At 52.6% G+C, this 11,048-nt stretch overlaps 1 protein-coding gene across 1 annotated transcript; it reads right to left on the bottom strand.

Moving 5' to 3' along the window:
- Nucleotides 1–243: 243 nt before the first annotated feature.
- LOC114032638 (cartilage oligomeric matrix protein-like) lies at nt 244–10,647 on the bottom strand. Its single transcript, XM_027848000.1, is given in 17 exon segments — nt 244–317; nt 591–730; nt 1,231–1,403; nt 2,234–2,430; nt 2,529–2,577; nt 2,732–2,910; nt 3,168–3,361; nt 3,506–3,558; nt 3,945–4,063; nt 7,089–7,248; nt 7,403–7,510; nt 8,162–8,266; nt 8,701–8,859; nt 9,129–9,203; nt 10,222–10,272; nt 10,274–10,360; nt 10,477–10,647. Coding segments are annotated over 17 exon segments (2,067 nt in total). The 3' UTR covers nt 244–270.
- Nucleotides 10,648–11,048: the final 401 nt, after the last annotated feature.

The raw sequence follows: 11,048 nt of genomic DNA, 5'->3' as shown, positions 1-11,048 counted from the left end.
CCTGCTTGCTCCCTTCCCCCTCCCCCCCCACCGTCCACAGGGAGGGAGAATGGTAGCCCCCACGGTCTCTCTCCCATCCTTGTTCCAGGGAATACAGGGTACTGAGGACGTTGCGTGGGGCCACCTGGTTGACCTTGGCCTGAGGGCCTGCTGCTGTAGGGGGCCCAGCGGGTTCATCTCCTGCAGCCCTCTGGGGGTTAGTGGTGTGGTATGTACAGGGGTTGGGGGGGGCATTGGCCAGGAGCAGGTGACCACCCCCTTCCTCTGGCTTTAGTTATGTTGCAGACGATAGACCTCATAGTCTTCTGGAATGGTGTCTGCAAGGTCAAGAGCCCCATGGGCCAGTGAGACTGGGGCCCGTACCCGTCCCTCCCCTCTCCTGGACACCACAGAGTAAAGTCTTCAGTTTGCACCCAGGCTTTGATGCTTCGCTGATAGCTACGCCCTTTTGGGCCAGGACATACTCCCGTGGTCCCCCTTCTGGAGTGCCTCCCCTTGCCAAGACTCTGGTACTCCTCTCTCTTCCTGTGTGTCTCTCCCCCACCCATGGTTCTCTGTCCCCTGTTCATCTCCCTCTATCCCCCTCATACCATTACATCGGTAACGGAGGTTGGCCCAAATAATGTTTTCCTGGGAAAAGCAGAAGACGCCGAGGCGGCCTCCTCGCATGGTCGTGTCCAGCACCACGTTACTATCAGCCACAAGTTCAGGCCCCTCATAAAAGCGGACCCTGGGGTGGGAGGGGGCACAGGGCTCAGGCAGGTCCCTGAGAAGCCATCATCTTCCCCCCCCCCCACACACACCCTCAATACTGGGAAGGAGAGGGGGAGCTGGGCAGGGTTGGGAGGGAGAGAATGTCTGGGGAACCAGAGTCCAGAAGGGGTGAATAGTGCTAGCCTTGATGGGGGAAGGGACTAGAGTTTCCAATGAGACTGGGAATAGAGTCAGAGACCTATATGCATTGGCTTTGGGTTTCAGGTTCAAGGGTTGTTTCTGGAGTCAAAGGTTAGAGGTTACAATCAGGGCTGGGTCTAGATCAAGGGCGGGTCAGACTGGGACTGCAGCTAGAGTCAAGGTAGAAATTAGTGGTTAGCCCTCGGTTGGGCTAAGATGAGGCTAAGGTTAGGGTCAGGGTTAGATTAGCCTTGAAGATTGGGTTGGAGTGAAGGGTTAAAACCACAGTCAGGGTTGAAGGTGGAGGTTGGGTCACAACCGGGGTCTGAAACTCACCTAATGTAGCCCACTTGTGGCCGGTGCTGCAGGAACCATCGATAGGACGTCTTGTCCTTCCAGCCCACGTTCCGTGGGTCTTTCCAGAGGAGCTTCACCTGATCATTTGTGTCCCCCGTATGCCAGAGGGCGTTCCTCAGCTGCTCTCCAGGCCCCGTGGATGACTTCACTGCCTACCCCGCACACACCCACCCGACACAGAAATGCACACCAGTTGAGACTCAGAAAACCCGAGTTCAAATCCCAGCATAGCTACTTGTGACTGTGAGCAAGGCATTTAATGTCTCTGGACCTCAGTTTCTTCATCGGCTAAATGATGGGGTTGGATTAGATGACCCTTCTTATTCTAACTCTGAGATCCTAAGACTAGGCTAAACTAGGGTTGGGGCATGGGGAGGGGGGCAGGGATATACTTGGAAGAGGCAGAAATGTCAGATTTTGTTGCCCACTCTCCCATAGGCCTCTGGGTAGTAATTGGGATGGTATTTCAGTGATCACAAAGAGGGAGGTTATGTGGGTACTGAAGCCAGGTTACTTTTGGGGGAACGGAGGTGAGAGGATGAAGTTTGGAGTTGAGATCAGGTTTTTGGTTAGAGTATGGCAGAAGAAGATGAAGAGGTTGGTGACAATTTGGGATTGAGCACAGGTGGGAAGATTTGGAGGGAGTCCTCGAGGTACCTTGGGGGTCCAGTTCAGTGGCCAGTGGGGGATCATTAGTGGGTAGATTTAGTGACTTCAGGTTGTCTTTTTAGGGGCTCTTGGGGGTACAGAGATTTGGAGTCTAGGAGGTCTTCTGGGCAGAGAGGATCTAGGGGCTTCCTAGAGACTCTTGGGGGGTTAGTTTGAAGGCCCCTGGAGGGGTTTAGAGGAGTCAGGGGAGGAGTCGGGCACCCATAGTAGGGAGGGTCGAGGGCTCCTGAAGAATGGAAGTAGGGTCCCTGGGGAGAGGTTCAGAAGTCCCTGGGGTGTTTGAGGGTCCCTTGGAGAAGTTTGGGGAGCCCACCTTGAGCTGGATCCCAGGTTCGGCCACAGCTCTGAAGGGATTCGCCTGCCAATACGTCTGTTCCATCTGCTTCCACATGACCACGTAGAAGCTGGAACTGTCCTGGTAGCCAAAGATGAGGCCAGCATAGTCGTCATCTGTGAGGGTGTTCACGTGGAAGGTGCCTTCGAAGTCCACGCCGTTGAAGGCTGTGTAGCCTGGAAGGGAAATAGGGCAGTACCCAGAGAAGGTATTGGGCTCAGCATCAGGGAAGCCCCAGCCTCAGCCCCACACCCTACCTTTGCCCTGTGCTTACCCACAGCCAGTCCTGGGTCACTGTTCATCGTCTGCACAATCTCCATCCCCTGCAGAAGGTAAGATGGGTAGGAAAGACTGAGGCTGGGCTCTGCCCCCCGACAGCCGCGACCCTACCCCTTCCCTCCCCTTCTCCTAAGGCGTGGCCAACCCTTCCCCTTCCTCAGTCGGCCTCAGGCCCTGCCCTTGGACAAATAAACAGACCTGGTTGAGAACCACCCAGTTGGGGTCTATCTGCGCATCTCCTTCAGGGTCCAAAACAACAGTCTGGAAGGCGCGGAAGTCCGTGAGGGTGACCTCTGCGTTCTCTGGGCACACGTCAATTTTGTCCACGACCTTGTCGGCATCAAAGTCATCCTGACACACATCGCCCACGCCGTCACCTGCAGACCGGGAGGTGAGGCAAGGGATGAGACCACAGGTCAAAGATCAAGCTGGAGACATCCCTTTGGCTCTCTAACTCATGACCACATACTCTCCTCCCTCTTCCCAGCCCAAAGCCTGGCTTCATCTTCTCTTCCCATCCTAGACCCTCTCAGTCCTCTGTCTGGAGCTCCTTTCTCTCCTTGGAGACAAAGGGCCTCTGACCCCCCCCCCAACCTCCCACAGACACCTCTCCCCTGTCCCACCCTCATCTCACCGTCAATGTCCTCCTGGTTCGGGTTGGGGACAAGGCGACAATTGTCCGGCCCTGGGGCACGGCTGTCTGGGATTCCATCATTGTCATCGTCATCGTCGCAGGCATCGCCCTGCCCATCCTTATCGGTGTCTTGCTGTGAGCTATTGGGCACTGTGGGGCAGTTGTCCCGAGAGTCCTGGTGCCCGTCGCCATCCCTGTAGGAAGGCAGGTCCCGCTGTCTCCCCACACCTTCACGCCTCTCTGCTGTGCCCCTTCCTAGCCGTGTTCTTCTCCACCCCCAGTGCCCTCACCCAGTTGGGCCTCCCTCCACCCTGCTGTATAGACCCCCAGCTCCTTACTGGTCCTGGTCACTGTCACACGCGTCCCCTACCAGGTCATGATCCACATCTTTCTGAGGAAACAAAACCCACAAAGTGTTTGGAGAGCTGGCCGTGTACTGAGCTCCTCCCACCTAATCCTTTCCTATGAGGCCACCAGCTAGCCACTCTGGGAACTTTGCATCTATTCTCTGAGGGCCAGGCTGAGGGGCTCATCTCATGAAGAAAAGGGGAGTGGGGAATCTGCTCTGATCAGGGAGTGACGAGGGGTCTAACCTGATCATCAGCTGGAGGTTTTGACCGGGTCCTAGATTGGAGGAGGGGAAGTCTAACCTGGTCGGGTTAGACGATTCTCAAGGCTGGGGGGAGGTCTAACCTGGTCAAGGACCAGTGGGCTTTGGAGGGTTCTAGCCTGATCAACTGTTGTAGAGGAAAAGTCTCACTTAGTCGGGAGATTTACCTGGTCAGCATTGCTTTTCTGTGGACAGTTATCACAGGCATCTCCTACCCCATCTCTATCACTGTCCCGTTGGTCTGGGTTGGGGGTCCTCGGACAGTTGTCAGCAGCATTCTGGATCCCTGAGGAGAAGAAGAAGAGAGGTGCTACTCTAAGAACCAGGAGGGGCCGATGCTGGTGCCAGTTTGGAGGAGGATGTGGGGAGGTGAAAGAGGTAGCCACTAGAAGTAACTTTAAGCTAGAGGACCCTGGGAGCCCGGTGGACCAGCCTCTCGGACAGGTCAGACCATCCAGGACAGATGTGGGCTCTTACACTTAGAGACAGCGCTGAAAGAGCCCTGGACTAAACTGTGAAATGGTATGAATCAAAACTCTCACGCTAGCTGTGAGACCTTGGACAAGTCATTTCTCTTTTCCAAGTCTCAGTTTTCTCATCTGTGAAATGGGAGAATTAATAGCACCTACCTCAGATGGTGGTTGTAAGCATAAAATATGGAAAGCACTTTGCAACCCCAAAGCATTATGTAAATATTAGTTGTTACTGTTATTATTACAAATGTCTAGTTTTTTCAAATCCTTAAAAATTGCTTTTCATATACTGTGCTTCCTCTTGAATTTCTGTTCTGTATCTCTCCTTCTACACCTGTCTACACCTCCACTTTCTTTTTTTTTTACCTCCACTTTCTTACCACCAGAATATTCAACAAGAATTTATTAAGTATTTAATGTATTTGAGGCACTGTGCGAGGTGCTGTGGGCACAAGACAAAATGTGAGTCTTTGCCCTCAAGGAGCCTCCAGACTGGGAATCTGGGTCCCATTCCCAAAGCTCCCCTGAAACTGCTTCCCTAAAGTTACCAAAACCCAGGGGTCTCCCTGTGCATCCTAAAGTATTGGACACTCAACTACAACTCTTGGGCATCCCATTGACATTCCTAATATCTAGCTGGCCTTTAAATATAACCCTTTAGGGTTTGCCAAGTGTTTTACATATGTTACTTCATTTGATCCTCACAAACCTGGGAGGTAGGGGCTATTATTATGCCCATTTTACAAATAGCTAAACTGAGGCTGAGAGAGGTTAAATGGCAGCTAGTAAGTATCATAGATGGAATTTAAACTCAGGTTTCCCTCCCTCCCTCCCAGTTCATTGATCTGTCTGCTATGCCCGCCACTTAAATAGGCATCCTCTCCTCTTACCTGTCAAACCTGTCCTTACACTCCTTCCACATGAGCGTCCCCCAGGACTCTGACATTGGCCTTCTTTGTATGGAATCACAAGATTTGAGATTTGTCGCCTCTATCCTAACCTCAGAGACCATCTGGTCCAGCCCATAGCTGAAAAAGATTCACCTCTATGCTGCTAATCTCTCTCCCAATGTCCAGGCTCCAATCTCCAATCTCCAATAAGACACGTTGAACAGCTGTCCAGTAGACATCTGAAACTGAACTCATCTTGCTCCTTCCCCCTGCCCCCACCCCTTTCAACTTCCTGTTACTGTCAAGGGCACTGCCATCTTCCTAGTCCCTCAGACTCAAATCTTACTTCGTCCCTCTCTCATGGCCTCCCAACCATATTTAATCTGTTGCCAAAGCCTATTGATTTCACCTTTTTGAGTTTTGTAACATCTCAAAGTTACTCCAAATTGAGCTCAGTGCTCTAAATGTGGCCAGACCCTAACAGAGGGCAATGGGAACCCAAGCTCCATGCAGCCCAAGGTCATATTCACTTTCTAGGCCACCATATGACACTGTGGACTCATACTGAGCTTGCAGTCCACTAAAACCTCTAGATCTTTTTCAGAGGAAGAAAATCCCTCCATCCCTCCATCGTGTACTTGGGAACTTGTGTTCACCCCATGCCTGCACTATTGCAGTAGCCTGCTCATGGGTCTGCCTGCCATAAGTCCAAATGCCCACTCCAGTCCATCCTCCACTCAGCTGTCAAAGTCATCTTCCTAAAGTACAGCTCTGACCATGTCACCTCCCCTATGCAATAAATTGTGGTGGCTCCCTATTACCTCCAGGATCAAACATAATCTCTCCTGTTTGGCTTTTAAAGTCCTTTGTAACCTGGTCCCTCCCTATCTTTCCAGCCTTTTTCCATCTTACTCACCTTCACATACTCATAGCCAGTGACCCTGGCCTCTGGGCTGTTCCTCTCACAAGGCCCTCCATCTCCAGACTCCAGGCATTTTCCCTGACTGCCCCCATACCTGGAATGCTCTCCCTACTCGTCTCTACTTCCTGGCTTCCTCTAAGTCTCAGCTAAAGTTCTACCTTCAGGACTTACATGAACTGATGCTGAGTGAAGTGAGCAGAACCAGAACATTGTACACAGTAACAGCCACATTGTGTGATGACCGACTTTGATAGACTTAGCTTTTCTCAGCAGTGCAAGGATCTTAAACATCTCCAAAAGACTCATGATGGAAAAGGGTAACCACATCCAGAGAAAGCACAGTGGAGTCTGAATGCAGATCGAAGCATAGCATTTTCACTTTTTTTTGTTTTTTGTTTTTTTCTTTCTCATGGTTTCTCCCTTTTGTTCTGATTATTCTTTCACAACATGACTAATGTGGAAATATGTTTAACATGATTGTATATGTATAACCTACATCAGATTGCTTGCTGTCTTTGGGGAGGGGAGAGGGAAGAGAGGGAGGGAGAAAAATTTGGAACTCAAAATCTTACAAAAACGAATGTTGAAGATTATCTTTACATGTAATTGGAAAAAATAAAATACTATTAAGAAAAATAAATAAATAAAATTCTACCTTTTGCAGAAGCCTTTTGAAGGCTCCCTTTAATGCTAGTGCCTTTCTTCTGTTGATTATGTGCAATTTAGTCCATATATACCCTATTTATTATTTATATGTATAAAAAGACCTGTAAGGTCTTTGAGGCTGGGGATCATGTTTGCTCTTCATTGTATCCCCAGCATTTAGCACAGTGCCTGGCATATAGTAAGTGCTTAATAAGTGCTTGTTGGCTGTTTGTTGACTGACTGTTCTCTGTTTTCAGCACCCTATCAGCTGCATGAGTTTGAGGTCTATCCAACGGTCCCAGGCCAGGGGAGGCAAGGAAAGGGTCGCATGGGCCTCGTCAGCCCCTCACCCCCACCCCTTCTGCTCCAAGCCAAACTCACGGTCCCCATCAATGTCATCGTCACAGGCGTCCCCTTGACCATCCTGGTCCGCATCCCGCTGGTCATCATTCTTGTCCTCACGGCAGTTGTCACAGGCATCACCCCACTTGTCTTCATCAGTATTTCGCTGGTCTGGATTCCGAACCAGGACACAGTTATCCTGGAGGGAGGAGGGGAGGAGGGGAGGAGGAGCCTGAGCCTGGCCAGAGCAGTGTAGGGATACCGAGTCTGGGACCTCCCCCTTCCTCTCCTCCTTCCCAGGTCCATCCCCCAACTCGCCTTTCTTTCTCCCTCCACCCCATCCTGCGTCTCACCTGCTCATTTAGGACTCCGTCCCCGTCGGCGTCTGGGTCACAGGCGTCCCCGATGCCGTCTTTGTCCACATCTTCTTGGCCCGAGTTGGGCACCTTTAGGCAGTTATCCTGGGGAAGGATGAGGGTGTGAGCCTGGGAGGGGACAGAAGCCTGGGGGCTGGGGCAGAAGGGCAAGGGAGGAAGTGGTGGGGAGATCAAGAGACCTGAGTTCAGAAAAGCCTTCTGTATCAGTACCAGTTGGAGGGCGGAGGGCATGTCTGGGTCACAGATTATTCGACAAAGATGGAGGGACATCACTGGGCCACAAGTAGCAGAGAGACAGATTTCAGCCTAGTGTAAAGACTTTCGAATTGTGTTATAAAGCAGCAATCATCAAAACTGCTTGGTACTGGCTAAGAAATAGAGTGGTGGATCAGTGGAATAGGTTAGGTATGTAAAGACTCCCTGATAATCCGAGGTGTCCAATGGTCGAATGAGCTGGCTAGAGGGGTAGTGAGCTCCACATCACTGGAAGTCTCCAAGCACAGACTGTCTGACCTCTGACCAGGGATATTGCAGAGGGAAGCCCTGCTTGGGTGGCAGTTGTACTTGGTGGCCTCTGAAGCCCTGTCCACCTGCGGGATCCTCTTCAGGGTAGGGAAAGGAGGGAAAAGTTTGGAAGGAGGAATGATATCGTGGCAGGGTCTGAATTCTGGGAGACTGAGAGAAGGGGGACAGCCAAGAGGACAGTAGGGGGAGGGGCCCCTTCTCCCAGCCCACCTTTCGGCACTTCCTATCTGGGCACCGTAGCTTCTCATCTGGAAAGCCGTCCAGGTCAGTGTCCTTACCACATATGAGCCCATTGCCAGCCCAGCCCACCGCACACTGCAAAGGAAAAGTGGAAAAGTGGACAAGTGTCTGGCCACCCTACGCCTTCCCAGCCCAGGCTCCAGGAGCCTGCACACACACACACACTCACAGATGCACACACACACACACACGCCATTTACACACAAACACACATACAGGCACACCCCTGTGACTCCTCCCTGTCCAGCCTGCCCTCACAGACATTCCTCTCCCCCTCCCCATCCTCCTCCTGCCCAGTCCCTTCTTGAGCTCCCAGCCTGAACCTCACAATGCACCCACAAAGCCTGTCTTCCAGGGCCAGCAATGGAAGGGCCTCACACATATGTGCATCCCTTGTACGGCCCTTCTCTGCCTTCCACCCCATCCCCTCTCCTCAGACACCAGCACCCCTTCCGTATGTAAATGCCCTATTCACACACACTCCCCCACCCCTCAGGCCCAGGCCTCACCACACATGAGGTAGAGCCGTCCCTCTCCAGGATGCAGTCAGCATTTTCATGGCAGGGACTGGGTTCCCCATTAGGACACATCCGTTGGGCTTTTCTCTGGCAGCCAGAGGCCTGATCCCCCACAAAGCCTGGCTTGCAGGGCCCACACTGGAAGGATCCCTGCCTCAGGACCCAGGGGAAGGGAAAGCATTAATGGCCTGGCCCTGGGACTCTTCCTCCCCTCCTGCAGACCTTGGAGTTCCTTCCTCTGCCCCTCTCCCCCCCCGGGGGTACTCCCTGCTCCTGCTACCCCTTCCTCCTTCCCCAGATGCTTTCAGCCTGGCTCTGTTTTCCCATCTTGCCACACTGCCCCCCACTTCTTCATCCCCTCCTCCCCGCTTTCCCCTTGTCCCTCCCTCCTCTCCCCGCCACATTCCCTTCCCCCTTACCCGAGTGTTGGTGCACACAGAGTTGGGGACACAGTTGTGCTGGCCAGTCTCACACTCATTGATGTCAGTGCAGACCTGGAGTGGGAAGCATGAGGCATGATTATACCTGAAGACCCCCAATTCTAACCCCCCCCCCCCCCCCACTCAATCCTCAGGCCGCAGAATCTCAGAGCTAGAAGGGACCTTAGAGACAGTAAATGCAATCAATACCTGAATAGGAATCTTCTCTACAACACTTCTGACAGTTGTTCATCTAATCTCCTTTCGAACACCTCTAGGGACGGGGAACTCACTACCTACAAGGCAGCTCATTCCTTTTGGATACCTCTCATATTTAGGGCATTTTTCTTACCTATTTACATTCTATTACATCTTTTCAATTCATTCCAGCTCTCCACACCCATCTTTGCCCAGGTATATCATCCCCTACTGTCTGGAATTTCTATTCCTCTTTTAACTGGCTACTCAAGCTCTCTTCTCTCCCTCTTCAAACCCCATTCCCATAGGCTGTTCCTGCTCACTCCCAGCCACGCCTGTCAAACCCTAACCCATTCAACCTTCAAGGACCAGCCAGAATATGATGTAAAGGATCCAATTCCTCAATGCCTGCTTGGCCCAGTAGAACCTTTGTATTGGAAGTCCAGAGACCTGGATCCAAGTATAGGCATTGCCATTGGCTAGCTGTGTAGCCCTGGGCCTTGGGGCCATGATCTACAAAAATGAGGCATTTAGACTTTATAATTTCTACAGGTTTTCCCAGCTCTCACGTTCTATGATCCTTCCAGCCCTGATGCTATGTTCTAAGGGTCCTCCCAGTTCTGACATCCCGAGTTCTAAGGGCCCTCCCAGCTTTGACATCCTGTGTTCTAAGGGCGTTTTTAGTTCTCATGTTATATTTAGTTTTAATCTCTGCCTCCTCCTCCCCTAATACTACAGTACTAAGCCACCCCTCCCTCCAGTCAACCTCCCCCCCCCACACACACCCTGCTTTGCCCTCTTATGGTCTGCATCAGTGAATGGTGAGAGATATACAGACCCAAGGAGACAGACACAGACTCCCACACCCCTAGGCACGTACATCAGGCATGCTCACCTGCTTGTTGGCCTTGGCGAAAGCCAGGCCCACGCCCTCGTGGGGGGGGCCCGCTGTATCCAGGGGGACAGGCTTCACAGCGGAATCCCGGGCTGGTGTTGATGCAGCGGACCCGGGGGTAGCAGGGGTGTGCGTTACACTGGGGGAGGGATGCGCCAGGTAAGGAGCGCGGGAGTCACCAAGGACTAGCCCAGGTCCCCCAGACGCATCACCCCCTCCTGAGTCTCTCCTGCCCCCAGCCCAAATCCAACGGACCTCGTTCACGTCGGTGCAATGGGTTCCGTTGCCTGAATAGCCTGGAGGGCAGGGCCCACAGCGAAAGCCGCCGCCCGGGGTGTCGGTGCAGGTGACGCCAGGGAAGCAGGAGTCGGGCTCACAGCGGCTCAGCGGCCGCACGCTAGTCCACGGGCTACTCACCGGCTGCATGCCTGGGTTGGACGGGGCGAACGGGGCAGAGCCCAATCAAGGGCCACACCCCGCAAGCCTCCCGCTCCCCCTCCCCCCGCGCCCGCCCCACCCCGCTCCATCCAGTGCTCTGGGCTACACTGGCTATGAGACAGTCTCTGCCTGCGGTGCTTTTACTCTGTGATTCTGTTTGTCTGTGCCTGTGTCTATCTCTGTGACTCTCTGTCTCCTTGTCTCTGAATGTATCTCTGTCTCTGAGTCTATGTCCGTGTTTCTATGTCTGTGTCCGTCTATGTCTTTCTCTCTGCGTGTCTGTGTCTGTCTATCTCTGTGTCTCTGTGTCTGTGTCACTGTTTCTGTATCTGTCTTTCTCCCTGTTTCTGTCTGTGACTATGTCTCTGTCTCTGTGCCCGTCTATGTTT

Source organism: Vombatus ursinus, unplaced genomic scaffold (genome assembly GCF_900497805.2).
Source record: "Vombatus ursinus unplaced genomic scaffold, bare-nosed wombat genome assembly UNPS02005551.1, whole genome shotgun sequence".
Classification (NCBI taxonomy): Eukaryota; Metazoa; Chordata; class Mammalia; order Diprotodontia; family Vombatidae; genus Vombatus; species Vombatus ursinus.
Note: the sequence above shows the minus strand (reverse complement) of the source record. Positions and strands in the feature narration are given on the sequence as shown.